Here is a 16,797-nt window from a genome sequence, read left to right on the forward strand (position 1 = left end):
TGATAACATAGGTTTATTTTTTCATTTGTACTGCGTTTGGGGGATAACCTGTAAGTAAAGGCCTCTCACCAGTTAAGTATCCCGTGATCTCCCTGTGTGTCCACCTTTGCAGGGAGGGAAGAGCCCTCCTGTCCCTCCCGGGATGGGTCTGCAGCTGGCAAGGGAAGGTTGTAGCACGATGTGTTGGCAAAAGTGGGCAGGAATGGCAGCAGGGGACCGGCTGAGGCTTCAGCTTCTGAGCCAGCCTGAAAAAGAACTTACTGGGTTGTTTTTAAGCTGGTTCCACAGTCCCGCTGACAGCTGTGGGCACTCTGGGTTCCCAGGAGGGGAAACACCTGGCAGAAACACAAGGTGGGATTCAAATACAGATTGTGGACATCTAAATTAAATATTTCTATAGTAGAATTATAGAATGGTTGAGGTTGGAAGGGACCTTCTGGAGGTCAAATGGTCCAAGCTCCCTGCTCAAGCAGGACCACCTACAGCAGGTTGCCCAGGACCATGTCCAGACAGCTTTATGAATATTGCCAAGGTGGGAGACTCTACAGCCTCTCCGGACAACCTGTGCCAGTGCTTGGTCACCCTCACAGTGACAAAAGTGTTTCTTGATGTTCGGAGGGAACCTCTCGTGTTTCAGTGCTTCAGTTTCACCAGAGGCACCACAGTTGCCTCTGGTGCTGTCACTGGGCACCGCTGAAAAGGGAAAAGGATGGCATTTGCTTGTGGTAGTGCCAGGAGATGGTTTAGCCTTTGATCCAACTGTTTTTAGCGCTGGTTGCTATGTGCATGGGGTGGAAGGAGCCCTGGGGAAGGCAGGGGGGTCCCGGGCAGGTGACTCACTAGAGGGCACCCGCCGGCCGTGCATGGTGTGGAGCGGGATGCCGGCAGCTCCCTTGCAGCTCTCCTCTCCCTGCCTCCAGCCCGCGCACGCCCAGCCCCTACAGCCCACGGAAACACCTTGCGCTGAGGGACACGAGTCCCGTGGTTGGGGTTTGTCTTTCCCTATTTGCCTCTTGGTTTTGGGTGCTGGTGGGAGACCAGCAGGCTGCAGGTAATTGGGAGGAAGACAGATGAGCGTGCTCCGCTCTTTGTGTTGTAAACTAGCCCCGCGCACGCCCAGCAGTGATTTATCACTAGCTGCTTGCCAGGGAGGAGATGCTGCTTTGTAATGAAGTGCATCTTGTTGGCTTTGTAGGAAAACAATAAAACTCCACCTGTGGTGTCAAAACAGAACCAGAGCTGGTTCCCCCACAGCGGACACGGGGGTACCTGCTGGCAGGGGACAGGGTTGGCTGTATTTATGATCCTGCCCGGCTGCCCCTGCTTGTTCCCTGCCTGTGTTTCTCCCAGTGGCTTTAGGTAGGGCTGGTGTCCAGGCTCACCTCTTGGCAGGCGGCTGGGCTGCACCCAGCAGCCATTTCCACTCTGTCCTGCAGCAGCTGGAAGAGCAGCAGTTCGACTCACCAGTAACCTCTGCCGATCTTCAAGCCTGCGGGGAAGTTCCTGGCTCTGCCCGGGTAACCTTTCCTTGCACCCTGCCAACAAAACCAGCCTGTCCCCCAACGTGCTCCAAAGCACAGGAGCTGCACAAAGCAGAGCATCTACGTCTGTCCCGTTTGCCAGGGGCTGTGTTGTGCCAGTGAGATTCCCCACCCTGGCTCTGCCCACCCTGGGCGAACAGCAGCTCTCTGCTGGCAGCAGGCAAAAGGGATCCTCCTGGCTTTGGCAGGAGAGGTATTGGAGCAACATGGAGTCACTCACCTCCGAATTTGAGTTGTGAATGGGGGAGGCTGCCCAGATGCATGCTGAGAGGCAGTGGCTGTTTATCTCGTACAGGAAACAACAGCATTTGATCTTCCTCGCAGGTGCAACCGCAGTGTGTTTCTGTGGGGAAGAAATACTATTCTTAGCAGAAAATAAAGGATCCTTTTTTGCTCTAGCGTGTCGAGTAGCCGGCGCTCAGTACTCCACCCGTACTCAGCCTCTGCCCTCTGAAGTCCCTCCACCTCACCATGCCTCGTTTTTTCCTCATCTTCTGTGGGAAAGGGACTTTTTGGCTCTCTCAGACTGCCTTAAGCAGTTGCAGGGCTGTGCAGTAGCACCTTCTAAAACCTGTGCTCTTCAAGTGTGGTGCTGGGCACTGCAGCGCTTCCTCCGCTGCCTTGGGGTAACAGACAGCAGAATCCGGCCCGCTGAGAATAAACAGCCTCACTTCATCCAGACCCCTTCCCCAGAGCTGTCAGGGACCCAAATGTCAATTCTGGGGAAAAATAAAAGCTCTCTGAAACCCCATCTTTCCGAGGTGAGCCACACCACTGCTGTCCCAGCCACCAGCACAGGCTGGGAGACCCCCTGAAGGTCTGTTTGGGGTCTCCCAACTGGTGCTTACTGGGACAAGGAGGCAGGTGGGGTGAAACCTCACCAGCAAAGCCAGCTCAGCACTGCAGGTGGGAGCTGCCAGCACACCAAACCCAGGGTGGTTTTTAGAAAAAAATGCAGCTTTCCTCTTTTAGCAGCCAAAGCCTCGTTAATTTGACAATTGAAATGGCTGCATGATTGGAAACTGGCATCGCAGTCCCGGCGGCGGGTCTGAACGGGGATTAGAAGGAACCAGTGTGAGACCCCGAGTCGATGGGGTCTGGGGAAGCAGAGGGAAGCGCTGCGGGGGCTGAGCCGTCCCCTGCACAAAGGAGGGGGGCTCTTAGAGCCGCACATACCTTTTGTCTCTGGAAAGCCAGACCGCCCGGGCTCCCTGCGCTTCGCCTTTGGAGCTCTGTTGACAGATGGCGATGCTCTGCCTCAGCCCTGATGCCCACCGAGGATTTGCGCTTCCCCTGCACAGCACCAGTGACATCCCCATACCGCAGCATCCTCTCATTTAAGCCAGCGGTAAATCAGAAAGGTTTATTTATCGGAGTGATTTAGTGAGATGCTTTAAATGGCATGTAAATGTTTGCATATTGCTTTGAGCGTGGGAACAGCTTTACAAGTGCTAGCTACTGCTATTTTGCTTTGGAAACCATGTTCTCCTTAAAATCGATATCACAAAGAGGAATGCGCGAGCAAGCTAGTTACCTTGCTACAATACTCTTATTATTGCCATTAGCAGAGAGGATTGTAACCTCTGCCGACACAGCCCTTCGAGCTCCGAGCGTTGCTCTCATTCGGTGTAAAGCATCGCTTACTTCACCGTGAGAGCGCACCCTTACCCCGACCCTTGCTCGCGAAACTGTGGTTTCTGCCCATACCTAGAAATACAACGTGTTGCAGTCAGACCTTTAAACTATATAAAAAAACCCCAAACAACCAAATGCCCAGAGAATACCTTGCTCTGGCTGAAAACATGAGCCCACAAGGATTTTGCCATCAGTCAGGAGGAAGCCGGTAAGCGAGCATGGGCTGTTCGGGCTCCGTCCCTCGCCGATAACCCTCTGCTGCTGCGCCCGGTGGAAGGAGCCGGGGCAGCAGCTTGGGTGGGGGCTTTGGGTTTTATCCCAAAGCGGAGCTGTATCAGCTGTACCAGCTCCGGAGCCCCCAACAAAAGGACATGGACCTGTTGGAGTGGGTCCAGAGGAGGGCCACGGAGGTGGTGTCGCTGCTGAGGGATGTCAGAGCTCAGCTCTGCCGGCAGCCAGCCCTCGGTCAGAGCAGTCGCTGCTGCCGCCTCTGTCTCCGCACTCACCCTCTTAGTCCTTCTCATCCTGAGGGCACAGCTCTGAGACACCGGCTCTGATCCTACTCTGGTGAGACCCCCCCGGAGTACTGCCTCCAGCTCTGGAGCCCCCAACATAGGAAAAACATGGACCTGTTGGAGCGGGGCCAGAGGGGGCCCCGGAGATGCTGGGAGGGCTGGAGCCCCTCTGCTGGGAGGACAGGCTGGGAGAGTTGGGGGGGTTCAGCCTGGAGGAGAGAAGGCTCCGGGGAGACCTCAGAGCCCCTTCCAGTGCCTAAAGGGGCTCCAGGAGAGCTGGGGAGGGACTTTGTACAAGGGCATGGAGTGATAGGATGAGGGGGAATGGCTTCAAACTGGAAGAGGGCAGATTTAGATATCAAGAAGAAACTTTTCCACAATGAGGGCGGTGAGCCCCCGGCACAGGGTGCCCCGAGAAGCTGTGGCTGCCCCATCCCTGGGGGTGCTCAAGGTCAAGTTGGACGGGGCTGGGAACAACCTGGGCTGGGGGGAGGTGTCCCTGCCCGGGGCAGGGGGTGGCACTGGGTGGTCTTTATGCTCCCTTCCAACCCAAACCATTCTGTGATTCTATCTGGGAAGCGGGGGGGGGGGGGGGGGTCCCACTGGGTGCCCGCGCAGGAGGGACAGGCACAGCCTTGCCCACCCTCTCCCCCCCCTCACCAGGCTCTGCAAGGGCCTTTTTTACCCCCTACCATCGTGCTGAGCTGAACCCCCAGCTGCAAACTCCCATTTTTGGGTTTCAGACCTCTGCCTGACTCCCCCCTCGCGGGAGTCCAAGCGCAGCCCCGGCTCCTCTCCCCCCAAGCTCTGCTCAGCTGCCTGGGGGAAGCAGTTTATTCCTCCCTTCGCTGGAAGGGGATATTTTATTTATCTCCTTTGTGACTTTATCTGGATTTAATGTTCTATAGGTGCCACTTTTATCTGTCTTCTCCCCCCGCCTTTTCCTTAACCTTGTTTGTGTAATCACTGTGCCCAAATTAAATATTTACTGTTTTCTCTGTACTGGTGAGCCTCCCAGTTCCCTTCCACTTTCAATTAAAGATTTACTAGGTGGGGAACAGCACTTCTGCAAGGCCAACAAACCAGCCCCCCTCGTTAGATTTTTAAGTGCTTCGTTATCATAGCTCAGCAGAGCACACCGTAAATTAGATCTAAACCGCACCGGTGCGCACGCACACACGCACCCCGCGGCGCCGGGCTCCGTCCGCACCAGGCTGAGCCCAAAGGCAGCAGGGCGAGAGGAGCAGAATGGGCGAACGCGGGTCTTTGGCCTCCCCCAGGATGCCGGATGGCCTTGGGGGGGACTGGGGACCACCCCATGGCAGGGACAGGGTGATGGGTCAGGCACCGCTCCCACCGCAGCCCTGCTCCGAGAGACGGAGGTCTGCCAGGCGGAGCTGGTGCCCATCCTCAGGCCACATTAAAAAGGGCGGCTTCCTGCGAAACAGCCAGAAACGGGGGACTTTCTCATCACTCTGCTGTAATATTTATAATTAACCAACTTTTTCGATCAATATTTTATTGGGAAGGTTGCCGGGGTAATTCACCCTTCGAGCATCCTCCCTCCCTGCGAGTGAAGCCTGGGCTATTAGGAATAATGAACTTTTTCCTGGTTACCTTTAGTGAACTAATAAATCTTTAATGCTAGCTGGAAATTTAATAATGGAAATTTAGTCTGTGACCTCCAAACTCACATAGAAAGGTGAGGGAAGCGGACGGGGCCAAGCGGTGGGAACGGGCGGGAGCTCGGTGGCACAGCAGGGGAACAGAGCCCGACCCGGGCGGCTTTGGCAGCAGCGATGCCGGAGGGATGCGGCGAGGCAGGGGAAGGAGCCGCAGGACCCACAGCCCCACGCACGCACCGCGCTCAGCACCGCCACAGCCACAGAACTGTTTGGCAGAGAGCAAGAAAACAGCGGGATTCCCAGGCGAGCTGTTGAACCGGGAGGGGGCAAAAGACACCATCAGCCCTCAGCTGCTGGGCAGGGATGCTTTTTATTTCCGAGCAGGAGAGAAAAGCACCTTTACAGCCCACTTTTATCCCCCCCCCCACCCCCCGGGCTATTTGGGAAGGGGCCGGGGGTCGGCATCACCAGGTTCCCCCCCAAAGCAGACAGGTTCCCCCCCCCCTGTCAGCGGCCGAGCGGCTGTCGGGGACCTGCATTATTTATCTGCTCGGTAACACTTACTGGGATCTGGTGTTTAATAACTGTCACTCCAATATATCTTTTCTTAATCCCTTCAGATCTGTCGCTGGGGCAATTTTAAATATTTATCAGCGCAGTTTGTGTGTTCACTGTTAAGGTTGCAATTTTCTTGTAATTAAAGATTTACAAGACACTGCTCAAGATTTAGAAAGGATTGGCAAAGATCAAAGCTGTTTGGTATTCACACTGGAAATCACCACCTCTCCGGAGCTTTTCCACAGGACTCCTATACACAGGTGACAGTGCCACCCCCTCACCCCCCCCCTTTATATTTGGTTAGTTTTGCTGTTGCTTTTAACCATTTTTGCTGGCTCTCGTTGCGGAGGTGGGAGCTTTTCCCCCCCTCTGTGTCTCCCCACATGCTGCGGACACAGCCGAGTCCCTGCCAAAACCGTATGTTCCTCGGGGGGGCCTCATCCGGCCCTGGGCAGAGCCCCCCCCGCAGCCACGAGTCGCTTCGAGAAGGGCCCCGCGACATCCGCGTCGCTCCCCGCACTCGCTGCCCGCTCCTGCCGCCGCTGAGCTGGGCTCTGGCTTGTTACTCCCTATTAATATTCATTCCCCATCAGCACCAGCCCTGACTGCCTTTCCGCCCCCCCCTCCCCCCCCCCGCCCCCCTTCCCCAGCTCCCTTCCCATTTAGCCACACGCAAATCCAAAAATCAATTCTTCCCCTTCCCGCGCCCAATTAAGGTTTAACCTGGTTCCAGGATGAGCCGGGAGCAGTGAGGGTACCCGGGGCGCCCCGCGCACCCCGCTGGGAGCGGACCCCGGCATGGGAGCAGGGTGCTCTGCCCCTCGCCCTGGGGGGGCCACAGCCTCTCGCACCCTCACTCACTGGGGGGGGGGGGGTCAGGCCCCAAACACCCCATAGTGCCACCCCGGCGCACACCAGTTTGTTAATTCATTATTGAAGCCAGTTTGGCACAGGCAGCGCGGGCAGACCCGGCGGCCAGCACCCGTCTCTCCCCAGGACCTGCAGCACCCGCGGTCCGTCGGCACCACCGACGTCTCCCATGATACTGCCGCCGCGCACCCCCGATCCTCACTCCTCTGGAGCACCGCGGGGCAAAGCGAAGCCACAGCCGCATCCCCCAACAGCATCCCCTGCACACGGCTCAGCCATCGGGAGAGGAGCCAGTGCCGGGAAGGGACCCGGGCTTCCCAAATCCTGCCTGGTGGAGAGGGAAGGCGAGAGCTGCGAGCAGCGCAGCCGGGGCTGTGAAAGCAGACGGAATGGCTAATTGCAAACCAACCCCCAGAGAGGTCAGCGCTTTTCCAGCCTCACGCAGCTCCAAGCTGACCTCGTGCCACCTCTCCTGCCCCGCTGCTTTCCATCAGCCTGATTTTAGCCTCGATTGCCCACTTGAACGCAGCTGAATGCATTTACTGGGGCCGCTCTAGGCGGGAGCAGGAGCTGCTTCAGCTCTGAAAGGCCGGAAAAGGCAACGGGAAATAAATGAGCTGCAATCATTTCTCCTCCGTGACTCCTGCCTTCGCCTCTTCTTCCTTTCTTTGGTGACTTCTGGGTGTAAAGGCCAAAGAAGCGCTTGTGTCCTGGCCCTGGTGTGTGCTTGGAAGGGGAAAAGGGACTGAGGACCGTAAGTCGCTCCCTGCCTCAGTTTCCCCACCTGTAGATGAGTGGTAAAGGCGGGAGAGGGAGAAGTGATGAAGCATTTGGAAGGAGAGCTGCTTGCCGTGGAGATTGACAGGTAGATTTTCCTAAAGGTTTTGAAAGCTGCACCTGCTTCATCATAATGGCATCATGCATATGGATAACGCCGCTGACATTTCCCAGGGAGGTCGGGTGTTTTAATTTAAATCATTTTTGAGGAAGTGCTGGGGAGAGGAGGAGAGGCCTGCTTTGATTCTCTAACGAACTAATAAATATGTGCCTGTCATGCTCCTCCCAGAGCCCGAAAGCCTTTGGTGCAGGCAGGCAGGCAGGCAGGCAGGCAGGCAGGCAGTGCTGCCGCCCGGCGATGGGCGCTGAGATGGGGGCATCTCCCCCGCGGGGGCCCTCAGCGGGTACAAGGGCTCTGCGAAAGAAGGACACAATGATGGAGCCACTCCAAAAATCAGGTTTATTAGGTGCTTAAAATAGAGCCTGGCACGCAATGTTCTCAGTTGGCTTTGTCGAGAGAAGCTCAGTTGCATATGAGATCCACGATGCTGTTTGCGCTGAGGAAGAGGAGGAGGGGTAGAGGGCAGAAGCAGCAGCTATGAGGACTTTTACTGCTGTGCTCAAAGTGAGTGCGATTAAAAAAAAAAAAAAAAAAAAAAGGAGAAATTAAACCTGACGAACAGCTAAGGAAGAGTGGTTTATGGGAGAGAAACCAGTGCCTGGGGGTGACACCTGATGGGACAGGCTGGAGGAGAAGCGTTTCCCAAACAAGCCTTGATGGATGGAGGGGGAGGACCGGGAGGTGATGGGGGCCACCCCTGCTCGCCTCCCCTGCCCCCTTGGGTCCCCCCAGCACCCCTGGGCTCGGCTGGCGGCAGCCAGGAGGGATGTCAGGTGTCGGTGACAGTCCCTTGGGCTTGAGAAATCTGGGAGCCTCTTCGCTAGAGCATCTCTTGGAGAGCTGCATCCCTGCGTGGTGCTCGGAAATGGAGACTGCTGTCCCCTGCTACCGGTAAAGCTGCTTCAGTGGTTAATTACTTCTGCTGCTTACAAAAACCACATCATCTTGTTTCTAATTTGCGTTGCCCTGGCTCTTGCCATGCCTTTGGGGGGCAGATTAAAGAGCCCTCTAGTCGAGAGCATCCTGGGTCAGACGCTACTTTCCCCCTTCCCGAAGCATCTCTGGTTCCTGCCGCATCCTCGCTCTCTGGGCTGGCAGAGGAGAGCCCGCCGAGCGAGCCCGCCTCGGCGCCGGGGGCTGCTCCCCCTTGAAGGGAACTTAACAAGCAATTAGATTTTGCGGTGCTTAAAAAGCCCCACTCCCCCTGCCTGGCACCCCAAAATAACCTTTGTGTGCGCTAGCGAAGCCTCCGCAGGCGCAGAATCCAACCTCCAGGCAGAGGATGAGCTGTAAGTCCCGATCGTGAGCCCTGTAAAATTTTGCAGCCGCTATGATTCACCCGGGAAGGTGCATTTTTGGCCAGATCCCTCCTGACGAGGAGCGTGAGCATCGCTCCCCGGCGCAGGGGGGCTCTGCGCCGTGGGGCGGGCGGCAGCCGGGGCTGGAAGCTGCAAGATGCGGAGGGTGAAACGTGCTGTGGGGCTGGTACAGGGCGCGTGGCCCCCCCCCCCGCCCCCTCCGGCGAGGGCTGGCTTTAATTCCGCCTCCTGCACTGGACGCACGCGTTTGTGGCCTCCAGGAGGAAGGGTCTGCGGGCAGATGGGACCTTGTCCCTCTAGATGACACAGGATGGTGCTGGTGAGGCTCTGCCCACGGCTGCTCCAGCTCCACGTGCCCCGTCCAGGCTCGGGCATGGGGGGCGGGCAGCGGTTTACGGAGCATCTCCTCCAGCACCGTGCCCAGGAACCGCTGGTCGGGGCTTTAATAATAAATAACAACAACAATAAATAGTGTATGAAGCACCTATGGTGCTCTCAGCTGAGGAAGGAACGGAACGGGAGCGGTTCACAGCAAAGCTCCTGCTTGGGGGCATCAGGGGGCGATTTGGCGACCCCCTCCCGAGGGGAGCCTGGGCTGGAGGAGTGTCACCCGCCCGGGGACGCTCGGCGGGAGGGACCCACTGGGCAACGAGTCCCGCAGCGGTGGGCGCCTCTCTGAACGCTCTGCATAGAGCTCCTCGGGTCACTCCAGCTTCAAGGAATATCAAATTAATTGCACGTATCTTGCATTTTAATCTCTGGTTCGCAGGAGTCGCCTTTAGACGAGAGCAGGCAATTCCGGCAGCGGCTGAGCCTTCACCTCCCGTCCCAGCGTGGCGGCAGCAGCCACGAGAACCGTCATCAAAGAGGCTTTTTCTCTACACCTACAAAATTACAGCCTTCAAGGGGCTCGGTCCTTGCTTTCCTTGGGAAGCGATGATGGTTTTTTTGCGGGGACTGGGATGGCGGAGGGGACGGGAGATGCCGGCGCTCAGCCCATGCGTCCCAGGGACGAGGGGGATTAAATCAGGGACGCGTTTACACCGGGGAAATTTCTCAGCAACTATTTCCACATGTTCCAGCACCGATTTAGCTGAACCGTGGGGGATATATTTTGCGTTTCAGTTTCCCCGCTGTAGAAAAGGCAGAGGAGAAAGGCTCTTTCGGGCCCCGAGTCTGCAAACTCTGTGGGTCGCACACCTGAGCGGAGCCGGCGGGACTGGGGCTCCGCGGCCGAATATTCAAAGCGCATCGTGACTCTCACTCAGCAATTTAAGTCTGCGCTTAACTTTCAGCTTCTGCTTAGGGCCCCCGGAGATCTCGCCGGGTCCCGAACACACGCTGAAGTGCTTTGGTGTGCGGTGCTGCTGTGCTGAACGGGGACCGGGGAGAGCCATTACCCTCTGAAATAATTACCCGGCGAAGGCGCAGGCGGCGTTCCGCGCGCCCGGCTGAGCGGAGCTTATCCAGCGGGGAACCGTCTCGCCTTGGCTGGAAGATGAATGAGGAGTTCAAACAGCTTTTTTTTACCGTGTCAGGGCTTTTCTGGTCCCTTCGAAGCCCCGTGCACGCAGCGCTGGCACAACCGGCTGCGCCCGAGGGGGCACCACCTCTGCAGGGGGCTGCGACCTCCTGCGGTACCCGCACCCCATCGGCCCCCCCCGGGTCTGGCTGAGATGTTTTTTCTTGGTCTTTCCCATGGAAGGACCCCCAAAGGAGGTGCCGGCCAGGCTCTGCATGCACCCGTGCCCACACCACGGGCTGCACCGGGGTCTCTCGGGGCCGCCTGGGTGTTGGCCAAGGCACGTTTTGTTTAGGATTGAGGTTAAACCGATTCCGAAGCCCCCACCTCTAACGAGCAGGGAGTAGGTTCAGGCCCAGGCAAAGGGACGGCTTGTTCACCTTAACCAGGGGAGGGAGCATCACCTGCCGCATCACTGCCCAAAAAGGCCCCTTCAAGCCTCAATGATCGGGGTTCCCTGCGCCCCTTGGTTTGGCACAACCCCCAGGGGAGGGGGGGGGGGGAGGAGGCTGGTGCTGCCCACCGCTCCCTTTCATTTGCAATTTTAATTAAGAGAAAGAAGCTGCAACAGCCCAGGAGGGCAGGTTTTGCCCCCCCCCTCCCCCTGGCTTCACCTCCCGCCACGTGCACAGCGATGCGCGGGGGCTGCTCTCACACGGGGACTGTCCCGCAGAGCCCCCCCGACCCCCCCACCTCTGCAGCAAGCGGGTCCTACCATGAAGCCCTCCAGCTGCACACCAGTATACAAAGGATTTCCTTTTTTTTTCTTTTTTTTTTTTTTTCATACAAAAGCAGTAAAGCAAGAACTTTCTCCCCTCCCCCTTTTCTTCCCATTTTTCCTCTTTTTTTTAACACTCTCCACAAAAGTTTACAAAAGAGCCTTGCGATTACACTTGCGGGATACAGCATCCGATCAGCTCTGGCAGAAGCCGGCGGGCCCCGCAGGGATGCCAATTCAGAGATGTGTCACCATCGTCATTTCTGTTTCTTTTGCCCAAAGTTCCCCCCTTTCCCCTCTGCTTCCCTCCAGCCGGCGGCAGTGAGCAAACAACGGGGCAGCGGGAAGGTGCTGGGGGGGGGGTTGCGGCTGATTATCTGAGTGCTCAAAAAAAAAAAAAAAACCACCAAAAGAAAAAACCCGAAAAAAGAAACAAAACAAGAACAGGTATCCCAAAGGGAAAGGCCTTTTTTTTTTTATATTTCCAAAACAGGGACTGTCCAGCGAAGGAGCCGACACCACTGGGGTGTCTCACGGTGCCAGGGGGACGCGGGGAAGGGGTGATCTGCTGATCATCTGTATGGCTCTTCGACCGCTTGGGGCATTGTCCCCCTCGGGCTCGGGCCAATCTGAGCCCTCCCGGTTGCCCAGCGGGTGTTTTTGGGAGCCACGCACAGATCCAGACCCTACACATGGGTCCAGACCCTGCCAGGACCACGAAGAGGCTCTACAAGCCCCGTGGCCAGCTCTGCTCCTCTCCATCCACCACACCGCTTTGACTCATAGTCAAGTCCATGAAATTCTTTTTTTTTTTTTTTTTTTTTTTGTCCAGTTTTGTGGTGGGGGTGGGTTGGTTTGTTTGTTTTTTTTTTTTTTTTTTTTTCTTGTGGAGGTTTATTTGGTAAAAAAGTTTCTCCCTCCCCACCCCAAACCACCCCACCCCACAGTCAGCCCCACCAGCACGTCAGCCTTCAGCAGTCCGGGGGGGCTGCTTGCACCTCCACAGCCAGGAGCTGCCCCCCACGCTGCCCCCGAGCCCAGGGCTGGCCGAGGGGGGGATAGACCACGCGCACGGCCGTGGCACCCCGCAGCAGCTCCCCGGCCCTCCTGGGCTCTGCCCCGACACCGTAGCGAGCCGCGAGGCTGGCGGCGAGGAGCAGGAGACAGAGGGCCACCAGCACCGTCAGGAGGCTCTGCCTGCCCTCCAGGAGCCGGTAGCGGTGGGCAGCCTCTTTAGTCCTGGCGTTCACACAAGCCACCTTGGCCTGCAAGTCTACAAAGGCCACGTGGAGGCAAGCCCAGTACTCCGTGTCCTGGTGGAGCCGGGTGATGTTGTACATGTGGGTCCCCATGGGGATCCGGGCCACGTTGGTCATGTCCAAGTTGGAGCTGAGCAAGAAGCTGGACCAGGTGAGGTTGGAGGAGACTGTGTTGAGATGCGGCTTCCAGGCAACCAGGATGTGGTAGGCCTGGACATCCGCCACCACCAGCTCCAGGCTGTCCTCGCTGAGCGGGAAGGAGTGGTTGACCATCATGCTGACGCTCTTGGTGTCTGCCCCGAGGAGGTTGTGAGCCACGCAGGTGTAGAGGCCAGCCTCCCGAGCCGAGATCCCGTGAATCTCCAGTGTCCCTTCGGGGTGCACCTTGTACCGCCCATCTTCTGCGTAGGGGATCAGCTTCACCCCCGAAGGAGTGACCCAGTAGATCTCTGGGTCCGGCTCTGCCAGGGCTCGGCAATGCAAGGAGACATTGTCACCATCCGCCACCTCTAAGTGGGAAGGGAAGCTCTTGGTGGAGATGAGAGGCAGGCACCGGTCCGTCATCTCCCGGAAGGGGACATCCCGAATGTGCCTCCTCTTGAGGTCGGGGGGCTCGGCGCACAGCGTGGACTGGGGTTCAATGAAGCGGATGTGGTTTTCTGTGCTGTTGACCCAGCGGATGACGCAGTCGCAGCGGATGGGGTTGCTGTGGATGCTGATCTCCTGCAGGTTGGGCAGGGACTTGACCGTCTGCTTATGCAAGGCACTTAGGGCATTGTTGTTGAGCATGAGGGTTTCCAGTTGGGGAAGGTGGTGGAACGCGTTGGGGTGGATAAAGGACAGCTTGGGGTTGTTGGTCACATCTAGCTTGGTCAGCTCAGGGAGATTGATCAAGGCAAACTGGTCTATGGACACCAGCTCCTCCATGTTGTTGAGCCCCAGCTCTTTGAGGTGCAGCATGTTCGTGAAGTCGCTTTGCTTCACCCTCTGCAATGGGTTTTTGTTCAGATCCAGGAACTTGAGGCCAGGAACTTGCTGCAGCGCCCGCTTGGGGACGTTCATGAGCTTGTTGTCATAGAAAGAGAGACTCTCCAGGCTCCGCAACCCTTCCAGCGCATAGTCCGAGATCTCCCTCAGGTTCATCCCAGCCAAAACCAAGCTCCGCAGGTTCGACAGGGGCCTGAAATTCATATCCAAGATCGCATCCACTCTGTTGCCCCCGATCATGAGGATCTCCAGGCTGGGCAGCATCTGGAACCAGCGGCTGTCCACCATCCTGAGCAGGTTGGAGTTGAGGTGGAGGCGCAGCAGGCTGCTGAGGCCGGAGAAGGCACGGGGAGCAATCCTGCGGAGCTGGTTGTGGTTCAGGTAGAGCTCCTGCAGGTTGCCCAGCCCCGGGAAGCTGCCGTCGGGCAGCTCAGAAAGCTGGTTCTCCTCCAGGTGCAGGCTGAGCAGCTGGGGCATGCTCTTCAGGCCAAAGTCCCAGACGTCGGAGAAGCTGTTCTGCGACAGGTCCAGCTCAGAGAGGTTTCGGAGATAGTCCAGCTCGCTCTGCTCCAGCCTGGCGATGTTGTTGCTTTGCAACAGTAGGGTCTGGGTCCCCTCCGGCAGGTCTTCGGGTACAGTGGAGATGAACAAGTCATTGCAGTCCACGGTGGCAGCCTCCCGGTACACCGAGCGGGGGGTGTACCACGGCCTGATCTGGCAGACGCACTGTGGTGGGCATTTGACCTTCCAGGGCACGATGGGGATGGCGGTGGCGGCCACCACGCAGAGCAGAAGCGAGCTGGTTTGGAAGCGTCTCATTTTCGGCTGGTGGGACCAGCTTCTTCCCAGGCAGGAAAGGCTCACGGGGCTCATCCAGAGCAGGGCACAGGGCGACGGCCGGGTGGGGACAGCATCCGTGGGAGAAGACGCTCCATGTAAGCCCCAGGCACCGATCAGCCCCTGCTGCCGGCTGCCCTGCCTGGTCCCCCCTGGTGCGAGCACATAACACCCACGACCGGGGCTGGTGTCTTCAGTCAGAGCTTCGCCTTTTCTTCCGCCCCAAATGATTCATTTTGGCACTTGGCTGCATCTTTCGGGTTCCTCCTCGAGGTCATTCCTGAAAGGGCAGACAGCAAGTTGTGTTAGAGGAGACCTCACGCACATAGCCAATGAGAAGAAACAGGCTGGAGAGGCAAAGCCCCGGGCACGGGACGCCACCACCCTGCCCAGCCTGAAGACAGACAAACGTGTCCATTTAATCTGTTTTACATCCATAGCACCAACTGTGCTCCCCCATCCCAAGAGGTTTTGAGCGGAATTAGCCCACGGATGCTCTGCCCAGGGCCACCAGCAGCCCACGGACCAAAGGCTTTCCCCTGAGCAGAGCCAGAGCTGCAGATAGATGCTGGGAAGAGAAAAATCTCCACGGGGGCAACTTTCCTCTGGGCTCTCAGGACTCCGCTTTCTGCCCGTTATCCTCCCCAGCACCGAGCGCCCGCATCCAGGAGCTCCCAGCCCTATTTGCAGACCCCTAACGTGTTTTTCCTTGGTGGGCTTATGGAGGAAACGTACCCCCGAGCACAGAGCTGTTCCTTGGTGTCTCTAGCAGAAGCCCTGTAGAGGCACAGGGACCACCAGCTCTGAGCTCAGTTTGCTTTGAAACGGGACAGATTATCCCAGACCCCTTCCACCCCTTTTATTTCTACACTAGCACAGCAGTAAGCACGTCTACCGCTGCACAAAGTTGGGCCTCAAAGCTTAAATTGGCCGATATTGGGGGAAGCTGGTGGCCCAGAGGAGTGATGCTGAGCAGAAAGCCAAGCTTTTTGGGAAAGAGCAGTCCACAGCCCCCTGCACGATGGGGCTGCAGCACCCAGAATCAACCACGCAGACCCCTGCACAAACCTCCCCTCCAGGATAAAGCCCCCCCAGTGCCTTTCAAAGCACTGGCCCAGGGTGAGGACAATTTCCTGGGAGCAGGAAACCCTGACTGGGCTGTTAGAAGCTCCCGAGGGAATGCAGAAGCCCCTTAACCCCCTCCATGCCTGGTGCGACCCTCAGCCCCTTGTCTTGCTCCCTTTCTGGGGAAGAGGGGTCGGGGTTCCTCGGTGGGGCATCCAACGAAGGACTGGGGTGGGCATGAGCCCCCCTGCACCTCCCTGCCCCTCTCCCAGTCCAGCCGCGGGGTTCAGAGGAGCTGGAGCCAACCATCACTCCACCTTTGAATTTTTGATTTGCTACAGCTCCCCTGACCCACGCTGACACAAATCAAACCAGCCCCAAAGCTTCTCCCTGCCCTAAAAGACTCTCACGCGGCAGGAAAAACATTAAAAAGCAGCCAGAGTGGGAAAAGAAAGTTTCTCTCCAAGCAGCTCTATTTTATCACCCCCTTGTTCTCCCTGTAAAGGGCTTCCAACCAAAGTTTATTCAGCTTCGACTCGTCCAAGCCTTGTGCCAGAATTGATCCCGCACACTTCCCTTCGTGCCTGCTGTGAGGGCATTGGCTTTTAAACCATCTCCTGGAGAAACAGCATTAAAGAAGAGGAAGGCTGTATTGATTTCTGCATCCTTCTGATGGACCCTCATCTTTCTTTTTAAGTGCATAGACATTTCTGTGGTGATAAATCTCTCCAGCCATTAAAATATTATAGCATCTTTTCTCCTTAAAAAAATAATATGGAGGAATTCTTTTTTTTTTTTTTTTTATTGCCTTAAGGCTGCGACGAAGAGCCCAGGAAAAGCACCTTGTTTCAAACCCCATTTTACAGGGAAGACTCCCCAGCTCTGCTGCTGGGTGACATCTCTACGGGGTTTGTGTCCGTAACCAGGTTTAATCACTTTTGCCCAGCGCTGAACAGCGTTGCGGCACTGATGGCCACGGAAAATCCTGCATACAGGATGGTGTTGTAACAGTCCAGGTGTTTGTATAGGTAACAGGATCAGAGGTTGCAGAAAAATGTCATTTTTTTGGAAACTCTGGGTACTAAACTTTATATTTTGTGGTTTTAAATGGCATGGACCAAACGGGACAGGGAGTGCGTCGGCTGCATGTGGTCCCCACTGCGGCGTACGATCCCCGCGGAGGACAGTCCTGGCAGGGGACGGAGCTGAGCCCCCTCTGCCGTGACAGCCCTGCTCCCTGGTGACAGCAGTGACACCCCGGGGACCTGCACCCTGCGGTTCAGCCCTGGGGCAGTGGGGAGATGGGGAAGGAGAGGGCAGGAGCCCGCTGGTTGTCTTTTATCCGTTACCCAGTGAAGTCTGGCTCATTATTTCTTAATTAGGCACCGAAGAAGCCTGCAGGTAGCGCGCAGACTCATGCAGCCTTTTACTGTGCTGCACCAGAGATG

At 57.0% G+C, this 16,797-nt stretch overlaps 1 protein-coding gene across 1 annotated transcript; it reads right to left on the minus strand.

The window, feature by feature from the left end:
* Positions 1 to 12,172: 12,172 nt before the first annotated feature.
* LRRN2 (leucine rich repeat neuronal 2) lies at positions 12,173 to 14,320 on the minus strand (the record flags this gene model as incomplete). Its single annotated transcript, XM_082494432.1, has 1 exon — positions 12,173 to 14,320. One exon carries the CDS (start codon positions 14,318 to 14,320, stop codon positions 12,173 to 12,175), a length of 2,148 nt encoding a protein of 715 aa, XP_082350558.1.
* Positions 14,321 to 16,797: the final 2,477 nt, after the last annotated feature.

The sequence above is a fragment of the Vanellus vanellus genome, assembly GCF_965231255.1.
Source record: "Vanellus vanellus genome assembly, chromosome: 23".
In the NCBI taxonomy this organism is placed as follows: domain Eukaryota; kingdom Metazoa; phylum Chordata; class Aves; order Charadriiformes; family Charadriidae; genus Vanellus; species Vanellus vanellus.